The sequence below is a fragment of the Paroedura picta genome, chromosome 18 (genome assembly GCF_049243985.1).
Source record: "Paroedura picta isolate Pp20150507F chromosome 18, Ppicta_v3.0, whole genome shotgun sequence".
NCBI classification, from domain to species: Eukaryota; Metazoa; Chordata; class Lepidosauria; order Squamata; family Gekkonidae; genus Paroedura; species Paroedura picta.
Genome location: NC_135386.1, coordinates 19,037,196 through 19,058,803, shown reverse-complemented (window position 1 = coordinate 19,058,803; position 21,608 = coordinate 19,037,196). Strand labels below are relative to the sequence as shown.

General features: G+C 60.9%; 1 protein-coding gene across 2 annotated transcripts; it reads left to right on the top strand.

Annotated features, from left to right (window-relative positions):
- The first annotated feature begins 7,676 nt into the window (after window positions 1-7,676).
- Window positions 7,677-19,835, top strand: ANPEP (alanyl aminopeptidase, membrane). 2 transcript variants are annotated; one of them, XM_077317680.1, is made up of 21 exons: window positions 7,677-8,043; window positions 9,869-10,889; window positions 11,436-11,581; window positions 12,240-12,376; window positions 12,504-12,630; window positions 12,889-13,043; window positions 13,381-13,494; window positions 13,897-14,040; window positions 14,283-14,348; window positions 14,696-14,761; window positions 15,099-15,277; window positions 15,439-15,515; window positions 15,891-16,030; window positions 16,409-16,464; window positions 17,139-17,286; window positions 17,446-17,537; window positions 17,702-17,812; window positions 18,133-18,300; window positions 18,677-18,817; window positions 18,921-19,002; window positions 19,320-19,835. In XM_077317680.1, exons 2-21 carry the CDS (start codon window positions 10,153-10,155, stop codon window positions 19,464-19,466), a joined length of 3,033 nt encoding a protein of 1,010 aa, XP_077173795.1. In that variant the 5' UTR covers window positions 7,677-8,043; window positions 9,869-10,152; the 3' UTR covers window positions 19,467-19,835. The 2 variants fall into 2 exon arrangements, with proteins under 2 accessions (XP_077173795.1, XP_077173794.1); XM_077317679.1 differs by having other exon boundaries at window positions 9,866-10,889.
- Window positions 19,836-21,608: the final 1,773 nt, after the last annotated feature.

Here is a 21,608-nt window from a genome sequence, read left to right as displayed (position 1 = left end):
GGCCGCCGGGGAATGGCACCCTGGGGCGGGGCAGGAGGCTCTTATACGGGGCGGGGGAACACTGGGGGGCCTTCGGTTCCCAGCTATGGAGACGACGCCCTTCAGCGGGGTCGTGGAGTGCCAGCCGCCTTCTCTCCAATCCGCTGCAAAGAGGCTGAAGACACCTTTCCGCCTAGCCGGCCTCGCGGGGCTGTTGTGCAGCTCAGATGAACAGCGCATGCGCAGAACCCCTCACCCAACCGGCCACCTTCCCAGGGCGCTTACTAAGCCCCGCCTCTTCCGCTCTCGCCGCTAGTGTCACGCAAGGGGCGGGGCTAGCCGGCAGAGTCACGGCAGCCAATCGGGAGCGCGGGCAGGGTCTTTCTGCGCAGGCTCCCGCCCGGCAGTAGCTCCACCTACCCGAGCCCAGTGGGCGTGGCAAGAGGTCTGCGCGCCAGGGGGGTTGAAAGCGGGGACTCTGCATGCGCTCAGAGATACCCTTGGCGCCGTAGGAAGCGGGCGGTGGGGGGCGCTTCAGCTGTGCTCAGAGGTGGCGCCCTGGCAGGTAGCCTACCTCTGGATGGGGAAGCTCTTACTCGGCCGTCGGAGGCGAGTAAGAAGGAGACAGGGGGCAGAGGATTCTTACCAGACCCTATGGGGCTTTGGCAGGAAGGCCAGCTCAATTCAGCCATGCTTTGAGGCCTCAACCATAAGCCTTGTGGAAACAAGCCCTGTGGAGCCATCTGAGCTCTTGCAGGGCTCAGGATCTCATTTGGAAGAGCATTTCGCCAGGATGAGGCTAGGGCTGAAAATGACCTGGCTCTGATTGAGGCCAGAACTGGAACCATAAAAACCCAACTGGTAACCGTTAGGACCTACAAAGTTTGAATATCTGTACTGTTAAAATTATATTATTATAAATCTAAATAAATAAATTACTTTTATTATGCCCGGTATTTTAATTCCTAAACTATAGGAATTAAAAACATATCCAGCCCACAGGCTTTTGCAAGCCAGTATGCTCTGCACTATGTGCACCCAAAGGTGCGTTCAAAGGTCTGGTTTTAACACACCAGTTCTTAACACACATATAATATGTACAGCCAATAAAAACTCCAAAGTAAGATACTGTCGAAGATAAATTAACTGTAATTCTATATCATCCAAGTTAATACATAACAGAAGAAACTGTGAAGTCATAAAACTTACTGAAAGATGTCTATTTTTCAGTCATTAGTGCTCTGTAAAAAATCATTTATGAAGCATTTAATCAAACTGTCAACAACTAATAACAGAAAGGGAAAAATTGAATGAAATTTACCTTCCAATGGCTGCCCAAAATTTTCAGTGGACACAGATTTAGACACATGCAGGGGGAGGCACCCAGGAACAAAAAGGCCCTTATTGTAAATATATCGCAGATATGGTCTGAACTGGTAGTAACTGAGAGACATCTTGGGACTGTAGTGGAAAGTTCAAATAAAATGGCAGAGGTGAAAAAGGCACACACTATACTGGAGATTACTAGGGAAGGAAAACAAGGTGAGCAAGACTGCAATGCCCATAATTTGGGGAAATCTTTTCCAGGATCTCTGGTGGGGAGAGAGTTCCCAGCCAGGCTGAGAGGAACCAGCTCCTTCAGCCTTCTCCTCTTCTCGGTTTGAGCCCTTGAAGGGAAAGGGCTGTGATCCACTCGATCCACTCGAGATTTCTAGTGCAGTCTGTAGCATTGCATGGTTTGTTCAGGGTGCTGCTCTGGGTCCTGCTTACCAGAAGAAAGGCAGAATAAAACAGAAGAAGAGTTTGTTTTTATACCCCATTTTTCTTTACCTTAAGGCAGCCTTTTTCACCATTGAGAAACCCCTGAAACATTCTTCTAGCTTCGAGAAACCTCAGAAGTGGCATGATTGTGCAGAATATGGTTGGGTAGCAGAGCTGTATACATGCCCACTCAGCCCCCCCCCTTTCCACCCCCTCCAGGCCTGTCATGGGGGGGGGGCGACATGACCATATATGGTCATATCACAGGGTAAATGTTTAACAAATTTAAAATATATATGTAAAAATTATTAACTCCCACCCATTCAGGTAACCCTGGCTCAGAAAGCTGGCCTTAAGGAGACGCAAAGCAGCTCACAATCGCCTTCCCCTCCCCAAAACAGGCACCTTGTGAAGTCGGTGGGGCTGGGAGAGTTTAGAGAGAACTGTAACTGGCCCAAAAGTCACCCAGCAGTCTTCATGAGGAAGTGGGGAATCTAACCTCCCAGCTCTCCAGATTAGAGTCTGCCACACTCAGCCGCAACACCCATGAGGATATCGGATTGTTTGCCTGTCCAGTCACAGCTGACTTATGGCAAACCTGTGGAGATTTAAAATGAAGAGAGGTTCAGAGGAAGCCTGCCATTGCCTTCCCCTTGCGGAGGTCTCCCATCCAAATTCCAGCCAAGGACAACCGTACTGGGGTCCTGGGATCTGAGGAGGCCAGGCTCGGCTTGGCTCGGCTCGGCCGTAGAGGTCAGGCCATCAGAATAGTGCAGACAGAATGGGGGAAAGGGCCTCAGAGTGATTTCCAGGGGGACTACGGAGGTGGAGCCCCTGTGCGGTGAAGGGAGGCGCTTCGTGGGTTCCCGATTCAGCTGCCCTCTATATGGGACAACAGAGCAATTTCAGATGCCGGAAGATCTCAGCAGGCATCTGGGTGAGGTGTATGTCTTCACAGGACTCGGTGCAGCCCTTTTCTTCTTCCGGTGACCACTGTGTGTAGCGGGACCCTGGTTGGGGCGAGCCAGCCCTTGCTCACAAATCCCCCACTTCTGTCCCTCCCCAGCAAACCAGAGGCTGCCGCCATGAAGCACGGCACCGCGCCGTCTGTCTCTCTCCAGAATGCTGGGTGGGAATCCTCAGGGACAGGAACCAGGGCAGTTCTGCTGGGGATCTGCCATCCCTCAGGCAGCAACAGCAGCAGCAGCACCCAGAAGATGAACCCCAAGGAGTGGAATGGACCCCAGGCCTTTCCGCCTAGCCAGGCCTTCCTTTCTGCCAGCAGAGTGGTCCTGGGAGCGCCCTCGCTACTCACTTGCCAATGAGCTGGGCAGTCTTGCAAGATGTCCTTGCTCCAGCCAAGCAGGGGCTGCTCTGCTTGGGGGATGGCCCTTCTCCCCCCTGGGCCAGCTGCAGTTGCCCCCTCCTGCCTTGGGAGCCTGGGGGAGGGAAGGAGGAGGGCCCTTTTCCTCCAGGCCTCCTGGCAACCTGATGGGGAAGTGGAGGTGCGCCAGCTTGGGTGAGTCCCATCTCCCACATCTGGGTGTGTGGGGCAGGGAGATAGTCTGACAAGCCAGGTCATGTGGGTTTAATCTGGCACAACTTTGACCTATCAGCTCCCTTCCCTGCCAGACCTCAAAGGCAGCAGATCCAGAACCAGATGAGCCGGTTTGGGAGTTGATCCCATTTGGCCATTTGGGGTCCGTCTGCGAGTCGAAGGCCACCCATCCTCCTCTCCACCTGCTCCAGACCCTTTCCAAGCAATTCCAGCCTGCCTTGGGGCATCGCCTGGCTCCAGTCGGGCCCTCTGCCTCCCCTTCAGGTAAGCTCTGGAGGCTGGGGACCCATTTGCAGCTAGCGGCAGGATCCCTGCAGCTCTACCTGCCACCCAGAGCCCGGGTCCTCCTCTGGGCTCCTGCCAATGGGGAAAGGCTAGGTGGAGATCAGGAGAGCGACAGCCCAGCCGGAGGAAGCTGCAGGGAAGGCCGGGGGCGTCGGGTACTGGCGCCCCGTCGACCAATGACCTTCGCACGCACAGCTTCCTCGCGGACACCGGCTGCCTCGCTTCGCTGGCCGGCCCTCCGGCCTCTGACTGACGGTCCCTTGCAGGGGGCGCGTTTGGCCGAGGTCGGCCAGAAGCTCCTGCGGCCCGAAAGCAGCGGGGCCGGGCAAGCGCTCCTCGCCTCTTCCGTTCCTGGCCGCCTGATGGCGCTCGCCACCCGTCCGCCCACCTGCCCACCCGCCCGCCCGCCCGCCCTCCGGGGCTTGGGCGGCGGCCAGCCAGGCAGTGCGCCAGGGCGGAAGAGTAGCCCGCGGGTGTTTCCCCCGCCCCGGCGACCCTTGGGCCCTTTTATGGCCCTCCTCACCCTGCGCTGGCGGGGAGGGCGCGGGGAGTGCTTTCTCTGCCCAATGGCGGGCCTGCAGTTCTCCCGGAACCTCCTAAGCTGAAGAGAAATGGCCTGGTTTGGGGGCGACCCGACTGCAGAGAGCTCTTCTGTGGCCACTGCCCGCTAGCCGATTCAGCCATCCTGGTCTTGCAAACACCCACCCAGACTGGATTTCTCAGGGGCAGCAGTCGGAAGGACACCGACACCCCTACTGCGTCACCATCGGTGACCTTTCCCTGAGCAAAGTGGGGTCTGGCCTGGTCACCTCCAGATCAGACTACAGTAATGCATGCTTCGTGGGGTCACTCTTGAACACAGTTCACAGACTTCAGCGGCTCACAAATGGTGTGAAACACTAAGTGGTGTGACATCTTATCCCCACATTTAAAGACCTTTCTGGGTTACCCTTGTGCTTCTAGCCCAAGTCCAACTGCTTCCAAGCCCTGAGGAGGCTGGGCCCAGGCCTGCAATTATCCCTCCTAGCATGGGGCTCCTGGCATGGGGCTGGCTGCCGGGGGCTTCTCTTCACAGTGTGCGCATGTGAAAGTTTACACCCCAAATTAAACTTTGTTGGTGGACTCAGACATTGTCCTCGGAATCTAGTTCCACTGCAATTACCTTCCTCGGATTCTGAGTAGACCAGCTTAAAACAGTTTTGTTAGAGAGTTATCTGAAGTCCGTTTCCCTTCCACCTTGTGTTTCAACCATCTTGTGCCCTGCCCTTGAGCCACAGCAGCTGAGCCCTGGCACCCGAGCTGGCCCTTGGGGATGAGACCAAGAGAACCAGGATCTGAACGTCCTCAGCCTCTTGCTGACGCCCAGAGCCACAACTGACCTCTCCCTCATCGCAAGCAACTTGGGGGGGGGGGAGAACGGAGCCTGAGGAGAGATGACAGCAGACACCTTGGGATGCCAAGTGGGTTGGGATGAGGTCTGTTCCCAGGATGCTGCAGCAACTGGAAAGCCTCAAGAGTTGATCGGATTGGGCCCTGAAATGGCTGCACAAACACACACAGACACAGCTGTGGGGAGGGAGAGAAGCAAGCACCTCCTTCTGCCACACTACAGGGCCGGTCAGGCTAGGATGCGTTTTGAAGGACCCTGGTGGATCCACCTTGGGGTGCCCCTGAGGACAGGAGGGAGCTTTGGTGAGGCGTGGGCTGCGTCCTCCTGATTATCCCTTTGACAGCACAGCTAAGGGATGCTATTCCCCTCCCTTACAAGGCTGTTGTGAGGATGTATGCCCAGTGCATTAAACGCTAGACCTGTATGGATGCCAAGTCAGGAGTCTTTTTTAAAGGAACAGGTGGAAAGACTGGTTTAAAGAGCATGCCAGAATGCTGGCACAGCTGGGGATGGGAAATACACAGGCATGGCAATATCGCAAGGGTTCAAAAGGTCTGACTGGGAGTTCTTCACTGTGGCCCAGCCTGGCCCGGCACCACAAACGAAGCGTATACTTTGAATGCTCTGCAGCAGCCAAACAACGTGGCACGGTCTCAGACCTTGAGTCAGGTCCTGCTTACTGTCCCTTGTGCCTGGTAGGGACATGGTTTGCAGAATGCATGCCAGAGCAGCAGAGATGCCAGGCTACAGTGGGTCTGCTGGCCCAGATTTCTCCTGGCAGCAGCCAGCAAGAGGCCCCTGGCAGCCCACAAAGGACATGAAACAGAAGAGTCCCGCTTTTCCCCAGCACTCAGCATACGGAGGTATTCTTCCACTGGACATGGAGGCTCTATTTAGCACCATAGGCCTGTCCATTCATTCTCCTGGCTAGATGAATAATCATTCATCGTCGGAGTGGCAGAGTCCCCTGCTGAGCCAGGCGCCATGGAGCCAGGTCGCTGAGGCCTGCCTGCCGTGCAGGGGACTGTGGGCTGGGGCCCTTCTGGATGGAGGCTGGGCTCCTCTTTGGCATGCCTGCTTGCCCTGCACCTCTTCCTTGCCCTTGCCTGCTTTCACTTCTCTTTCCTAGCAAGGGCCCTCCTGCTCTTGCGCAAGGACTTGTCCTCATGTGGCAACAGCTAATCCAACTGGCCAAGGTGGCTGGGAGCCTATCGGATCCACACACAAACACACAAACACACCCGCCCAGAATTGGGCTGTGCGCGGCACCCCTTTCCCTTGGCCAACTTGCAGCAGTGGGTGTGGGTGTTTGACTGTAGCTAAGGTTGCCAGCTCCAGGGCTGGAAAACCACCTGGAGTTTCTGGAGGCAGAGCCTGAGGAGGGGAGGGTTTGGACTTCATCCGGCTACAGGATGCTGCAGAATCCCCCTTTGAAGGGAGATCAGCTGTAATCCCAGGAGTCCCTTGGGCACCACCTGGAGGGAAGCAGCCAAAGCTGCGGCCCAGAGCCCCTTCCATCCGTGGCACGGGGCTTGTCCAGGTGCTGGCCCACTGGGCCCAAGCTAAGGGGGCTGCTCTCTTCTTGGCCCCGGGGACTGCCCCTCCCCCCCACTTCCGCTCCTGGTGCCTTGGCTGCTGAGGCCCACGACCTCCCTGCAGGGGCTCATCCTGCTTGCTGTTCCGGCATGACGATGCGTGGAAGGAATTTGCCTTCAGTGTCCCGTTGCCTGCCTAACCCTTCCAGGGCCAGCTCCCACAAGCACTGAGCAGCTGCCTCTAGCCACGGCCCTCTGTGGGGGCCACTCATTGGGGGCAGATCAGCCGAGAGACACAGAGTCTGGGACAAGGGCCCCTCTGAGCGGTTACAGGGCTGCAGGGGCTGCTGCCACTCCTCTAATAGACCCCACTGCAAAGAGTGGGGAGGATTGGGGGGAGGGAATGCCACTGTGGATCAGGACTAGAGGCTGACTCCAGGCTCAAAGTGGCAGAGTGGAGGGAAGGCAGAGATCCACGGTGCCACCGGTGTCTCCTGGAGAGACACAAGGAAGAACAGGCCTTGAGTAGCCTCCGCTGGATTCTGCCCCCCCCCCCCCCGGACTGCTGCTCTGGAGCGATTTCTGTGTCTTTTGTGCTCCTGGACTCCCTTTTGGGCTGAGACGCCAAGCCGATTAGAAACCTGAGAATAAGCCCTGATAAAGAGAGCAGCAACCATGGGCTGCAAAGAATGCAGCCCTTGGGAGACAGCCATGCAGAGCCAGCACGGGAGCAGTGAGATCAGACGTGCCACAAGCCGTGAAAGAGTCTCCGTGCCCCCAGGAGAGCCACCCCTCCTGACTGAGGCCCCGTCCCGTTGGCAGACGGTTCCCTCTGGAACAGGCGGAGACCACATCATGCCCACAGTGTTGCTTGCCTGGGACATGCCGTGAGTGGCCGCCCCGGCAGTCCCTTCGTGGCACCGCCCTCCTGACCGCTGCCCCCCTCCCGGCAGCCCTCTTGCTCCGGTGACTGAATGCTCTCTGCAGGAGGAGGTTGCCCGGGAGGGCAAGGTGCCTCTGGGGCCGCCGGCCAGTCGGCCTCTCTCCAGCACGGGAAGGTAGGCCTGCTGGGGGCTCCAGGCCTGCCAGGCCCACCCCCTTCCCCTCCCAGGCCCTTCCGCCCAGCACCAAATGCTTCCCAGATGTGTGGGCCTGTGGGTGGGTCCAGCCGTCCAGGGCTGACAGAGCGCAGCGCTGCAGGCCCAGCCAGGGGCCGAGGCCGTCATGGCTGAGAGGAGCATCAGGCCCTGCCTTGGCCTCCTTGCCTGGGGACTGCCCGCGTTGTCCCTTGGCCCTCAGCGCTGGGGAGCGACTTCTGCCGCCAGCCTCCGTCTCTGGCCAGGCCAGCAGCCCAGGGGTTAAGAGGGGGTGAGAGCTCTGGGCTGGGCCCGCCACTTCCTTTGGAGCTTTCCAGACAACCCTGCTGCTGCCGCTGCTGCTGCGCTGCGACCAAGCTGGAACGGGCGCCAGAGAGCTAGCCACTCAGCAGGAGCCGGGGGGAAGGAGGCTGGAGCGCCAGCAATGGCCCCGTCCAGGTGAGGGGGCACCGCTTGCTCTGGGGCTCCGAGCAGGAGAAGGGGGGGGTGGGCTCAAGCTGGCTGCATGCCCTCTCTTTGAGAGAGAGACTCTTTACCCGATAAGCTTACCCCCCCCCCCTTTACCCCCTCGCCCTCCATACCGTGGATCAACAGTGTGCCGGGAGATGCCGGCTGAACGGCCTGTGCTTGCTGCCTGTCTCCGGGCTGGAGGGGCAGCCGGATGGTTTGGTTGCATCCAGGGGCAAAGGGGGGCACAGCCAGGCCCTGAAGGGGGGCCAGGGATGCACTGCGCCAGCATGGGGCCTTCCAGAGAGAGCAGGCGGGCCAGGCACAGGCCGTGGGATAGTGAGGACTGTGGGATGGAGCCAAGAGCTTAGTGGGCCCCTCGCCATGGGCTCCTGGCCAGTGACCCTGTCTTTGGCCACACGCTCTGCTACACGCAAGCCCACCGTGGTCCCCTCATTTCCGGAAAGGCTAAACATGGCAACGAGGATTAGGATGGGAGGGTCAGCGATTGGGTGGCACAAGCCTCACCTGCAGCAGCAGCAGCAGCAGCAGCAGCCAGGGGACTATAGCAGCCCAGCCGTGGCTCAGCCGCAGAGTGTTTCCTGGGCAGGCTGAAGGTCCCCAACAGGATCAGGCGGGCTGAGATGTGAGCGGCCTCGGCCAGAGACCCTGGCAGGTAGCTGCCTGCCTGGGGGGGGGGGAGGTTGACTTGGCAGACCCCACAAGGCCCACCTCTCACCAGGCAGGGGGCGTCAGGACAAAGCAGAAGATCCTGAGGTGGCCAAATGCGCTGCAGCCTCGTAGATTGCAAAACCTCCCTTACCACAAAACATGGGCTCATCACAGAAAACCTTCCAGCCCTGCTTGCTACTGGCTGGGTTAGCTTTCCACTTACAGGGAACTAGTCAAGTGGGAAATGTTGAGAAATCTAATCCCAGGCCTGAAGTGTGGAGTGGTACGGTCCACTTTGCCCTCCTGCGCTCCTTGTCCCCGCAGAGCACTGCACGTCTTGGCCAAGCCGACGCACAGGAGTACCTCCTTCTGGGTTTGTGGCTGGGAGACATGGCTGGGGCTCACGCTCAACATGTGCAGGGACAACGGAGAGCTGGTGACCTGCCGGCTGGGCCTGGAGTCCTTGCCTGTGGCTTGACCCGATTTTGCGCAGACTAGAGAAGGTGCAAGTTTAGTTCTGCAGTTTTGGTCACAATTGGAGAGATGGGTCACCGAGGGACTCTGCCCTGAGCCCTGTGGTGGGAGGACAGGAGAAGCAGCAGTGTGGTAGGTGGGAAGACCTCCCTTCCCTCCCTCCCTCCCTCCCTCCCTCCCTCCCTCCCTCCCTCCCTCCCTCCCACCTGTGGTAACAGTGCCCGATGCTCTTGGCATTGAGACTGTGACGTCTTTGGAGAGAGACCGCTAAGAAGCCCTTCTGAGACTCACTCAGACTCCGGGCTAAGTGAGAAGGCTGCAGATGCAAAGAGGGGGACAGGCGAGGGCCCGTTGGCCAACTTGAATGATGCCCTTTGTTTGGGAAGAAGTTTCCCTCATGGCAAGGTGGCACATTTGGGCTTCTCCCTGTTTCCCCTCAATCTTTCCCCCCAACTTCCTTTGCTCCTGGGTTTTGGGGGACACGGGCACAAACAGGAGCTTGGTTGTCGGGGGGTGGAAAAGTTTGGATTTTCTTGGTCCCAGCGATAGAACAGATTTTCTTCATCCTGAGGTGGGTCAAGAGGCACCAGTGCTGGGTGTGGCAGGCCTAGGCCACACTTCCGAGCCCCCCCCCCACATGCCCACCTGTTCCCTTCCACCCTTCCAGCAGGGCCCTCCCTCCTCCGTGGCAGCCCTGGAGACGCTGAAGAGGCCCATGGACTCGCCCGGCAGAAGCAGCATCTGAACTCCCAGTTCCCCATTAACTTTCCCGTGGGACGCGGGCCGTCGTCCTCTCGTCATCCTCGCAGCCGTGACCTTCGCCCACCCGCTGGCTGTTTCCTTGTTTACCCATTAATCCGGGGCTCGTAAACCCCGGGAGGAGGCCGATAAAAGGGCCGGCAGCAGCTTGGCGGCACCTCTGCCTGTGTGACTCCCCTACGGACCCCCGCAGCCATGGCCAAGGGCTTCTTCATCAGCAAGACTCTGGGCATCGTGGGCATTGCCTTGGGCGTGGCCGCCCTCGCCACCATCATTGCCCTCTCAGTGGTCTACGCTCAGCTGAAGCAGCAGACAAACAATGCTCTGCCTAACCCAACGACGAGCAGCACTGCCAGCAGCACCACCACCAGCAGCACCACCACCAGCACTGCCAGCACCACCACCACCGCCAGCACCACCACCACCGCCAGCACCCCCACCACCACCGCCACCAGCACCTCCCTTAACTCCACTCCCACCCCTGGTATGCCCGGCATGAGCACTCCGGCCTCCCCCCCGAGCCCATGGGAGGAGCTGCGACTGCCCCGCACCCTGGTGCCCGAGCACTACGAGGTCTCACTGCAGCCCTTCCTGACGCCCAACGCCCAGGGCCTGTACATCTTCCAGGGGAACAGCTCCGTGCGCTTCACCTGCCAGGAGGCCACCGACCTCATCCTTATCCACAGCAAGAAGCTGAACTATACCGACCAGGGGGGCTTCTTGGCCTCCCTGACGGCGGTGGACGCACCCTCCGCCCCGTCCCTCCAGAGAACGTGGCTGGAGCCGGCCACCGAGTACCTGGTGCTCCAACTGGGGGCACCACTGCAGCTCAACCAGTCCTACGTGCTCCACACCTCCTTCACGGGCGAGCTGGCCGACGACCTGGCCGGCTTCTACCGCAGCGAGTACTTTGAGGAGGACGGGAAAACCAAGTAGGTGGGAGCTGCGCGAGGCGGGCTGGAGTCCTCCGAGGCCCCGGGCACGACAGGGAGGGCGGGAGCAGCGGGCAAGCAGCAGCTGGCCTCCCCCTCCCCGGTGCTCCTGGCCGCCCGGCTGCTCCCCACCCACCCACACACCCATCCCCGCACCAGGTCAGCCGCCCGCAGGAAAAGCACCCACGTCGGGGGAGAAGGAGATGCGCCAGGGACCCTTTCCCGCCCCTGCCCGTCACCACAGGAAGCGTGGGGCTGAAGCAGGCATCACCCCCCGCCCCCTCATCCCGCGGAGAGTTCTCCTCGGGCGCGCAAAGATTGCGCCGCCTCCAGCCCGGACTCCTCCCGACGTCCGCCCGCTTCCCCTGCTGGCTCGGGAGCCCCCCGGCGCCGCAGGGGACGCCCCCCCCACCTAACCGGCGTAGGCTCCGCCGAGGCTCTGGGGGGGGGGGGCTGGCGGGCGGGCGGGGGGCGGTGCTGGGCCGGGTGAAAGGGTCGCCGTCGACGGGGGCTGCGGGCTGGCTGACAGGCGCTGTCCTCGGGCAGGGTGGTGGTGGCGACGACGCAGATGCAGGCGGCCGACGCGAGGAAGGCTTTTCCCTGCTTCGACGAACCCGCCCTGAAGGCCACCTTCACTGTCCAGCTGACCCACCCGCACGACCACGTGGCGCTCTCCAACATGCCCGTCCAGAGTAAGCGGGAGGCGGCAGTCCGGGGGCGGCGTCTGCGGGTTTGGGAGCCCTGGCACCAGCCGTCGGTTTCCCCAAAAGGCAGGGGCAGCGGGGGCCGGTGGTCCTCGTTTGCCGCTGGCCTCTCTCCTCCCGGCAGCTGCCACTCAGGGGCTCTAGGCCACTCCCCCCCCCACTCCAATGCCCTAGGGCGGGTGGTGTCGGCGGGCATCTGCAGCCGAGTGGGCAGGTGCCAGGGGCAGGCCGAAGGCTTCCTTCTTCTTTGCAGCCTGTAAGGAAAGCACTCCCCCTTCTGTGTTGTCCTTGGTGCTGACCCAGGCTGCAGTGCTACTGCAGCCCCCCCCCCCCTGTGTGAGAGAGAGGCAGGGGAGGTGGGGGGGGGCAGCTGCTGCAGGGCCCCAGAGCAGAGCAGGCACTGCCCCTTTGGAGGGGCTTCCCAAGTGGCCTCCTTGGCCCACAAAGGCCCCAAGGGCAGGAGGAGAGAGGCAAGGCTCCTGCAGCCTCCCCCCCCCCCCCGCCAGGCCGAGGACTGGGTCTGGCCGACTCCTCCAGCTCTGCCTCCCACTCTGCCTAGCAGTTGCCCTTGGAGGGCGCTTGGCAGGGGGGGGGGAGGATTGTGGCCAAATTGGGGGAGGGTACTGAGCTCTCCATCTCCCCCCAGAAGTGGAAAACGTGACCCTGAGTGATGGCAACTGGACCAGGACGACCTTTGAGCCCACCCTCAAGATGTCCACCTACTTGCTGGCCTTCATTGTGAGCCAGTTTGAGAAGGTGGAGGCCTACCAGAACAGCACCCTGGTGGGTAGGAGGGGACCAGACCCCCTTGGACCTGGGAAGGGGGCCCCCAGAGCACTCCCCAGCAGGGGCCCAGACTGGGCACCCAAAGCACCCCTCCCCCTCTCGAGCCCTCCGGTTTGCCTTCCAGATCCAGATTTGGGGCCGGCCACAAGCCATCCAGGAGGGTCAGGGGGACTACGCGCTCAACGTCACAGGGCCCATCCTCAGCTTCTTCGAGGGACACTACAACACCCCCTACCCATTGAACAAGTCAGGTGGGTGAGGGGCTGGAGGCCTACCCCCCCCCCCGATGGTGGAGCCTGGTGGAAAGGGTGCTGCCCCTTCCCTGTGTTGCTGGGGATCGGCTCTGGGGCCCTTGTGCCTTGCCTGCATGAAGGGGCTATGTGCCCTGCAAGTGGGCTCGGGGGAACAATGGCCTCTTCCGCTGGCCACAGGGCATGCTCAGGTCTCCCCAATGTGGGCAGAGATCTGCCCTTGGGGCCGCCCTGCCCATGGGCTCTTGCCGTCTCCAGACCAGGTTGCCCTGCCAGATTTCAACGCTGGGGCCATGGAGAACTGGGGGCTGGTGACCTATCGGGAGAGTGCCCTCCTGTTCGACCCCCTCTACTCCTCCATTGGCAACAAGGAGCGGGTCCTCACCGTCATCGCACATGAGCTGGCGCATCAGGTACGCACTGTGCCTCCGCTTGGAATCCCCCCCCCCCGGCCTGTCCAGAGGAAGGCCTTTTGACCTGCCTGGACCCCATGCAAAGCTCCTGCCCCCCCCCTCTCAGAGTCAGACTGTCCCACGATCTAACAGCACTCTGACTGGCAGCAGCAGTCCCCGGTCTCAGGTGGAGGCCTCTTGCACCTTCTGCTCCTTCTAGCTGGAGAGGGCGGGGCCTGAACCTGGGACCCCCTGCCTATGCTACGGCCCCTCCCCAGCTGCGAGAGGGCCCTTGGCCATCCCAGGGGCTCACCCTCTGCCTGCCTGGGGTAGCCGACTAACCTCCTCCTGTGTCCAGTGGTTCGGCAACCTGGTGACCCTCCGCTGGTGGAATGACCTCTGGCTGAACGAAGGGTTTGCCTCCTACGTGGAGTACTTGGGAGCTGATGCTGCAGAACGCGACTGGAACATTGTGAGTGCCCCCCCCCCGCGGGATTCCGGCAGAACTCCTTCCTCACGGCTCCCGGGAAGGAAGTGGGCCCAGCCACGCCACCTGGGCCACTGGGGAGACGGGCCTCCTCCATCCTCGTAGACCAGGACTGTGGTTGCCATGGGAGAAGGCTTCCTGGGGGCACAGGAGGGGGCACTCTCCAGAACACAATGACTCCCTGAGAGCCCTGGCCAGGGGCAGAGGAAAGGGGGGGAGCAGAGTGCAGGACAGCCCCAGAGACCCCCATCTCCGCTCGGAGGCACTCTTGAGAGAGGTGAACACAACGACCCTGCACTGCTCGGAGGACAGGGGAAAGACTCCCTTGCAAGGCAAACTTTGAGCTAGGGCGATCTCTCCCTGTCCACCCCCGCCCTGTCTTTGCAGAAAGACCTGATGGTGACCAACGAGGTATACCGTGTGATGGCCATTGATGCCCTGGCCTCCTCCCACCCGCTCTCCTTCCGGGAGGAGGAGATCCAGACCCCGGCCCAGATCAGCGAGGTCTTCGACTCCATTGCCTACAGCAAGGTGAGGGGGACGGGCGGGAGGGGGAGGGAGTGCTGCTGCCCCACACAGTGGCAGAAAAAAAACACAACACCCACAGCAGCATCTGCCTCCCTTCTGGTCCCACAGAGGGGCCACCCAAGTCTGGCCTGGCTGCCTCCTGTCCAGACACGGGGTGGGGGTGGGGCTGGGGAGGACCACTGCCCCCCTCTCCTGGCAGGGGGTTCCTTCGGCCTCTCCCTCATGCCTACCGTTCTCCTCCGCAGGGGGCATCGGTGCTGCGGATGCTGTCCGAATTCCTCACTGAGGAGCGTTTTAAGCGGGGGCTGCAGGTACAGCGGGGGGGGGGGGTGCTGGCCCTGCGGCACTGGAAAGAGAAACACTCTGGAGAATGTTTTCATTGGCTGATGTGCTGGCCTTGGGAGGAAAGGTGCCAGTCAGAGAGGAGCTGGCCTGGGAAGGAGACCCCTCCTCCTTCCAGAACCATGGCCGGGAGAGGGGAGCTCCCCCTCCAAGGAAGCCTGGGCAGTCCTCCTGGGGGCATGCGGCAGAGTGCCCATCCTGGGATATGCCTGGACAGCATGGCTGCCCTCTTGGCACACCACCCCAACCACAGCCCCCTGGAAGCAGACAACTGAGGGGTGGGGTTCTGATGGATGGGCTTCTCTTCTCTCCCCAGTCCTACCTGCACACTTTTGCCTACGGAAACACCATCTACGACAACCTCTGGACTCACCTGCAGAAGGTGTGAACTCCCAGGACGAGGCCCCACCGGACGGATCCAGGGCAGCGGGGTTCTGCTTGCTAGTTGCCCTGTGGAAGGGGGTGGGCTGGGGGCCCCCAGGAAAAGATAGCAGCCCCCCTGGCCATTTAAGCCTGGGAAACCAGCCAATGTGGCGTGTCACGGACTCGGCCCCTGGAGGTCTCCCCAGCTGTCCTTGGCTCCTCCTGCTGCCCAGAGGCCCTCCTTGGAGTGGATTCCTGGCCGTGACTTGGAGGGCAGAGCCCTGGAGCCACAAGCAGGGGCCCTGCGGCACTGGAAAGAGAAACACTCTGGAGAACGTTTCTCCTGTCTCTGGCAGGCAGTCGACGAGGACAAGGACCACTTCTCTCTGCCGGGAAGCGTCAAGGAGATCATGGACCGCTGGACTCTGCAGATGGGCTTCCCCGTCCTGACCGTCGACACCCGCAGTGGAACCATTGACCAGAAGCACTTCCTGCTGGATCCAAACTCCACTGTCCAGCGACCCTCAGAGTTCAAGTAGGTGGGGAACCCTGGCCCCTGAGGGTGTGCTTGGCACAGGCAAGCCCTAGAGGCCAGGGGAAATGCAGGGGGGAAGGGGGGCACCCTGCACCTCTTTGGCAAGTGAGCAAGAGACGAGGCCTGCCCCATCTCCCTCTCTCTTTCTCCTCTGCCCACAGCTACACCTGGATAGTCCCCGTTACCTGGCTGACGTCAGAGAACGAGACAGACATATACTGGCTCCAGAACCAAAGAGGTACGGCCTTCTGTCTTCTCTGTGCAGTGTGAGAGGAGTCCATGTCAGATGCCTTAGGCAGCGGCTTGTGCAAGGCGGTCCAGTCAGGGCCCCTGGGGCTGCAGCCTCTCACGCCCCCCCCCTCCCCGTGAGCCTGTTTCAGGAGAAGGGGCTTCCTGCAGTGGCCAGCAGCCATGAGGTTGCTCGTCTTTCTCAGGCCCCTTCTCTCTCTGTGGGAGATGGAGCAACCTCACAGCCTCCATTGAGCACCATGTCCTCCTCTCCAGGAAGCATTTGGTAGTGGGAATCGGGGCTCCGGCTGGGGGCTTGGGGAGGCCGAGGCCATTGGTGGGCTCTGGGGGGCATATCTAGAGGCATCCCTCTTCCTTTGGGCAGAAACCAATGCCAACTTTACCACGGCTGATGAGCCCGACAAGTGGCTGATCTGCAACATTAACGTCACGGGCTACTTCCGGGTGAACTATGACCAGGACAACTGGGACAGGCTCATGGGGCAGCTGGAGAGAGACCCCAAGGTAGGCTGCCAGAGGACGCTCCTCTCCACAGCCTTCTTGCCCCTGGTTCATCCTGGCTGCTGGAGAGATCTGCTCCTCTTCCGCCCATTCCACCCACCCTTGGCAGGCTGCTCACTGCCTCCGAAACAGCCCCACGTGTGTGTGTGTCATTACTTCACCCCTCCACCTCTTCCTCCCCTCCTACTTTGCCCCCACCTGCCTGCATCAGCCTGGGCCCAGTTGTCCCATAGAGGCAGGGGCCTTCTGAGCAGGATGGGGCTCCCTGAATGGCAACCGCCAAGGGGCTGATGGGCAGCCAGCCCCTCTGCCCTGGGCCTCCGTCGCCCTCTGCCACCCTGCCCTTCTGCTGCCTGACCAGCCGCTCCTTCCGTTTCGCAGGCCATCCCCGTCCTGAACCGGGCTCAGCTGATAGATGACGCCTTCAACCTGGCCAGGTAAGGCTCTGGCCTGCCTCCCCGCCAATGAACAGCCTATGGACCCCTCTGCCATTGGGAACGGGGTGAGGGGGTGGGCGTCTCTCCAGCAGCCATCTCATGGGTGGGGAACAAGTCTGGGAAGGGGGAAGCCCCCCACCCACCCACCCACCCAAGGGGTTCCATTGCAGAGCGCAGCTGTGGCTTTGCAATGCACCAGCGGAGATATAGTAGAAATAGCAACCCATAAAGCATAAGAGAGGAAAAGCTGTTTTCAGTGTGGGCAGGACTTCCGTGTTAGAGCTGAACTCACAACGGTGAGAGCCGAACAGTGGATGGAACATGGCATCCAAAACCCCTCCAGCACCCCCCGTCAGCCATAGAACACCATTTGTGCTCAGCGCCACCTTTAAGACCAATAAAGTTTTATTCCGGATCTGTCAATGTCCATGCGGACGTCCCTGGAACATCGTGATTGCGGACAAGAATCAGCCACACTTAACAACTGCCTGAGGAATACGAACATGTGTCTGTCTAAGGTCTGCTTAGGCAGTGTTGTCACCGGATGCTGTTCCATAATATATTTATACGGCACAATTGTCAGGGAAACTATTGTTGAGTGAATCAAAAGGGGGACTTTTAAATGGGGGGCATGGAGTGGCAGTGCTCCCTGCCTCACCTTGCTCCGCTTCCAGGGCAAGCCACACCAGCACAGAACTGGCCCTCAACATGACACGCTACCTGGCCAACGAGACCGACTACCTGCCTTGGGAGGCTGCCCTCAGCAACCTGGGATACTTCAAGCTCATGTTTGACCGCAGTGAGGTCTACGGACCTATGAAGGTGCGGGCAAGTTGGGGGGGGAGATCTTGTCTGCTGTTCTCCCCCAGCAGGGACTATGGAGAGGGGAAGGGGGCTGGAGGGGTCATGGGGGGAGGGGGCTGAGCACCAACCTGCACCTAGGCAGGCCTTGGGGTCCTTCAATTTCCCTTCCTGCTGCAGAGATACGTGAGGAAGCAGGTGACGCCACTGTTCCAGCACTTCGAGAGCCTCACCTCCAACTGGACCGATGTGCCATCCGGCCTGATGGACCAGTGAGTCTTCCTGGAGCAACCAGAAGGGAGAGGGAGGGGTGGGGGAAGCAGGGTCTGCTGAGGACGAGCAGGAACCAGCCTCCTCTCCCGGGGGCCCCAAGCGGCACCTGCAGCACCGGGATCCCCCTGCCCCCTTTGCTCATGGAAGGCTGCTCCTCATCCAGGTACAACGAGATTCTCGCTATCAATACGGCGTGCTCCTACGGCGTCCTTGAGTGCCAAACGTTGGCGTCAAACCTCTTCAGAATTTGGAGGGAAAACTCCAGCAGCAACCCGTAAGCCCAGGGCGGCTTGGTCAGGCCCGACCCACGACAGCCCTGCAGGCAGGCTTGTGGTGGGAGTCCCCTTTGCGCTGAGTCCCTCCCCACCTCTGCTGGAGCGTGACTGGCGGGGCCTGCGGAGGCCGTTCCAGTGGTGTGTTGCTGAGCAGGACTTGGCCCCAAGGCAGCGGACCTCCCTCCCTAGCCTGGCTGGGGTCTGGGCTGTTCTGTCCCCCTGGGAGGGCTTGGGGGCATTGCTGCCGCTCGCTTCCCTCTCCTCCCTCGGCACATTTCACGTTCTCGGCTGATTTGCGCCTCCGGCCTCCTGCCCTCAGGATCATCCCCAACCTGCGCTCGGCCATCTACTGCAGCGCCATCGCCACGGGCGGAGAGGAGGCCTGGGAGTTCGCCTGGGAGATGTTCCAGAAGGCCCCCGTGGTGTCCGAGGCAGACAAGCTCCGTGCTGCTCTGGCCTGCAGCCCCGAGACCTGGATCCTCCAGCGGTGAGGGCTGGCGGAAGAGTTCGCCCAAAGCTAGGGTGGCCAGCCGGCAGGTGGGGCCTGGAGACTTCCCACCAGACGGCAGAGAGCCGTTCCCCTGGAGGAAAACGGCTGCCTTGGAGGGGGACTCTCTGGCCCTGTTCTCTGCTGTGGTCATCCCCCCCCCGAAATCTCCAGGCATTCCTCTGCCTTGAATGGGCAACCCCACTTGTGGCTACAAGCGGCAGGTCTCCAGGGAGGAGCATCACAGCTGCGGCAGAGTCAGGGCCGGAAAAAAAGAGAAAAGCTTGAAAGGGAGGGGGCCCAAAGGGGGCGGGACCTTCTGCCCACCCTGGCATGGGGCTGCCCGGTCTGAGACATGCCCCCTCTCTGTGCACAGCTACCTGCAGTACACCCTGGACCCCTCCAAGATCCGCCGGCAAGACGCCACCTCCACCATCAACAGCATCGCCCGCAACGTGGCCGGCCAGGGCCTGGTCTGGGACTTCGTGCGTGCCAACTGGAAGACCCTCTTCAGCCAGTGAGTGGGGGGGGGCTTGGTAGTGGGGGGGAGGGCAGGCCCTGTGTCCCTGCTGAGGCCACTCTTGCCAATGTCTCTTCCCTCCCTCCCTCCCTCTCACCAGGTATGGCGGAGGCTCCTTCTCCTTCTCTGGCCTCATCCAGACCGTGACCCAGCGATTTGCTTCTGAGTTTGAACTCCAGCAGGTAAGGACGGATCAGAGAGGGCTGGGCCGGGGGCAGGCAAGTCCAGGCCTTTAGGCAGCCTTCCAGAAATACGCAGGAGGACGAGCCCCACATCAGCCCTCCCTTTGATGGAGGGCAGCTTTCTGGGGAAGTCCCCCACCCTTTCATATGGTTGGGACGCCTCAGGAAGGGCCTGGCCCCGGGAAACACCTGTGGGGGCTCCAGTGAGATGGGGCTGGAAGCTCTCTGTGGCCGGTGGCAGGGCCTCCCCCACCCCCCTCCACCCAGTCGCCTTTTACCAAGCAACCCCCTGACCCTCTTTCCACCCCACCCGGCAGCTGGAGCAGTTCCAGGCGGACAATGCAGACGTGGGATTTGGCTCAGGGACCCGGGCTCTGGAGCAAGCACTGGAGAAGACCAAGGCGAACATCAAGTGGGTGGCAGAGAACCGAGCTGGCGTGCTGAAGTGGTTTGAGAGCCAGTAGGCGGCTGACAACATCCCAGCGAGGGAGGAGGGCCAGTTGGGGGCTCACCTCAGGCCTTTGCCCCCCCCTCAGTCCTGCCAAGCCACAGGTCCTCTCGTGGCTGGGTCGTGCCCACAGCCCCCACTGACCCTTTGTGGGCAGGGGTCTCCCTTCCCTTCTGGCCACTCAGAGGCACGGCATTTCCATCCCCCCACCTCCGGTGCAGGAGGGCTTTCTTTCCAGCTGCTTAATTAACCCAATGACTATCTCAGGGAAGAGAACAGACTCTGCCCCCCAGCCCACCCCCGTGGCCCCCTCCGTCTCATTCCCCACACTCTGTGTAGTCTCTGCCTGTGATTTTTAAAATAAAAGACGCGTTTGGATTCTGCATCCAAATCCATTCATTCCTCCGCTTCGCTCTCCATCCGCCTGTCTCAGGGAGACTCAAGGGGGATGAGCCGGGCAAGAGAGCCTGGGTACATTTCTTATAACCCCCCCACCCCCACCCCCCAAGAGGGGATGCCATCCTTTGCTCGCCAAACACATTTTGTCCCTCACAGGGCAGGGAGCGGGTCTGCAAAGGGGGAAAGTCCCTAGGAGCAGCTGGGCCAACATGGGGAGGGGCTCCACAAGGAAAGGGGGGTGGGAGTGAGGGGCATTTTGCATGTGTTCCAGAGCACTCTCTTCTGCAAGAATATTCCCAGGGGAGCTCTGGGTCCACCAGGACGTCCAGCCCCATCCTCTCTCCCTCTTGAGAGCAGCTGGCCCTTCCCATGTGGGGGTGACATCGGCCATCCCCAGCAAGCCCTTCCTTCCCCTGCCTACCCCATCTGGAGTGGAAGAGCGCATGGATAGCTTTCCGCCACAAGGTGGCAGCAGTCTCCCAACAGTGTCTCCCTGGCCTGAATGCACCCCTGGAAGGAAGGTGGTCCCTGGGGAGAAGGACTCCTAAAGCAGAGGAGTCCCGAGTCTCCAACACACTTGGGGGCCAGGGCTCATCTTAGGCAATCGCAGCCCCTCCTGGGCACCCCTGACCTGCTTTCCATGAAGGCTGCTGCCTGAGCCTCGGTTTCAGGGCCAGGGAAGAAAGACACCCCGGCCCTGTGGCTGCAGGTGGGCTGCTGGTCCCTCGGTCACACTGGGGAGGGGGGCCTTGTCCAGGGCTGCCTCCACACCACTTTAGGGCCAGGCTCACACAGCCGGTTAATGTTTGCTGGAAACTCTTCCAGTACCAGAGACACACGGAGGAAAGTCAAAGCAGAGCAATGGATTTGGGTGGGCTTTGGCCCCGTGTCCCCAGCACAGGACCCCTCTGCCATCTCAGTGCGGTGCCCCAGAGTGCTCTGTGCTTTGGGAGAAGCCAGCACTCCTGCTGCAGGCGGGCAGGAAGCCAGAGGGAGGGGGTGGACCATGGAGGCAGGCCAGGGCACCACTGGGTCTCCCAAGTCAGGAACCTGAGAAAGGAAGTGGGGAGCTGGGCTGGGCCAAAAGCTCCGGGGCCCTTTGGAGGGAGGCTGAGAGAGAGGAGAGCCACAGCTCTGCTGCCTCCGTCCGGAGGTGTGAAGTGGCCGCCCCAGAGGAGGGGTCAGAGGCCACAGAGATGAGGGCAGTGGGAAAGGCACACCCTTTGCCCAGAGTGTGAATTTTGGTGCCTCCTGTCTTCTTCGTAGTCTCTCCCCCCTTGGGAAGTGTGCAAGAAGCAATTCACACAGCTGCGTGAGCTGCTAATTCTCTTTCCAGCCTCCCATGGGGCCCTTGTGTCCTCCCCCCATCCAGGCCAGGAGGACCTTGACCCACAGGCCTAACCCCTTGGCACTGCTCAGAAGCCAGGCAATGTGGGTCTCGTGAATGGCACACAAGGGAGAATGGCACACAAGGGGCCCTTGGGTTGTGGCCATTTGGGGCACTGCCAAGAAAAGGGCTCCTTGACCAGTAAGAGGCTCCGCTGCGCACTCAGAATCGTAGCTGCACAAGCAAGTAGGCCCCCCCTGGGGATGAGGGGCAGCACTTAGGGGGGAATAAAGGGAAAGCAGGTGGGTTGGACTCCAGGGCAACCCAAGAGGAGCTCTGCTGGATCAGGACAGGCAGAAGATTTGCCCCCCCCCCCACTCTCCTGTTTCAGCTCCAGCCCCATCCCATTTGCACCTCCTCATCGGCCCTCAG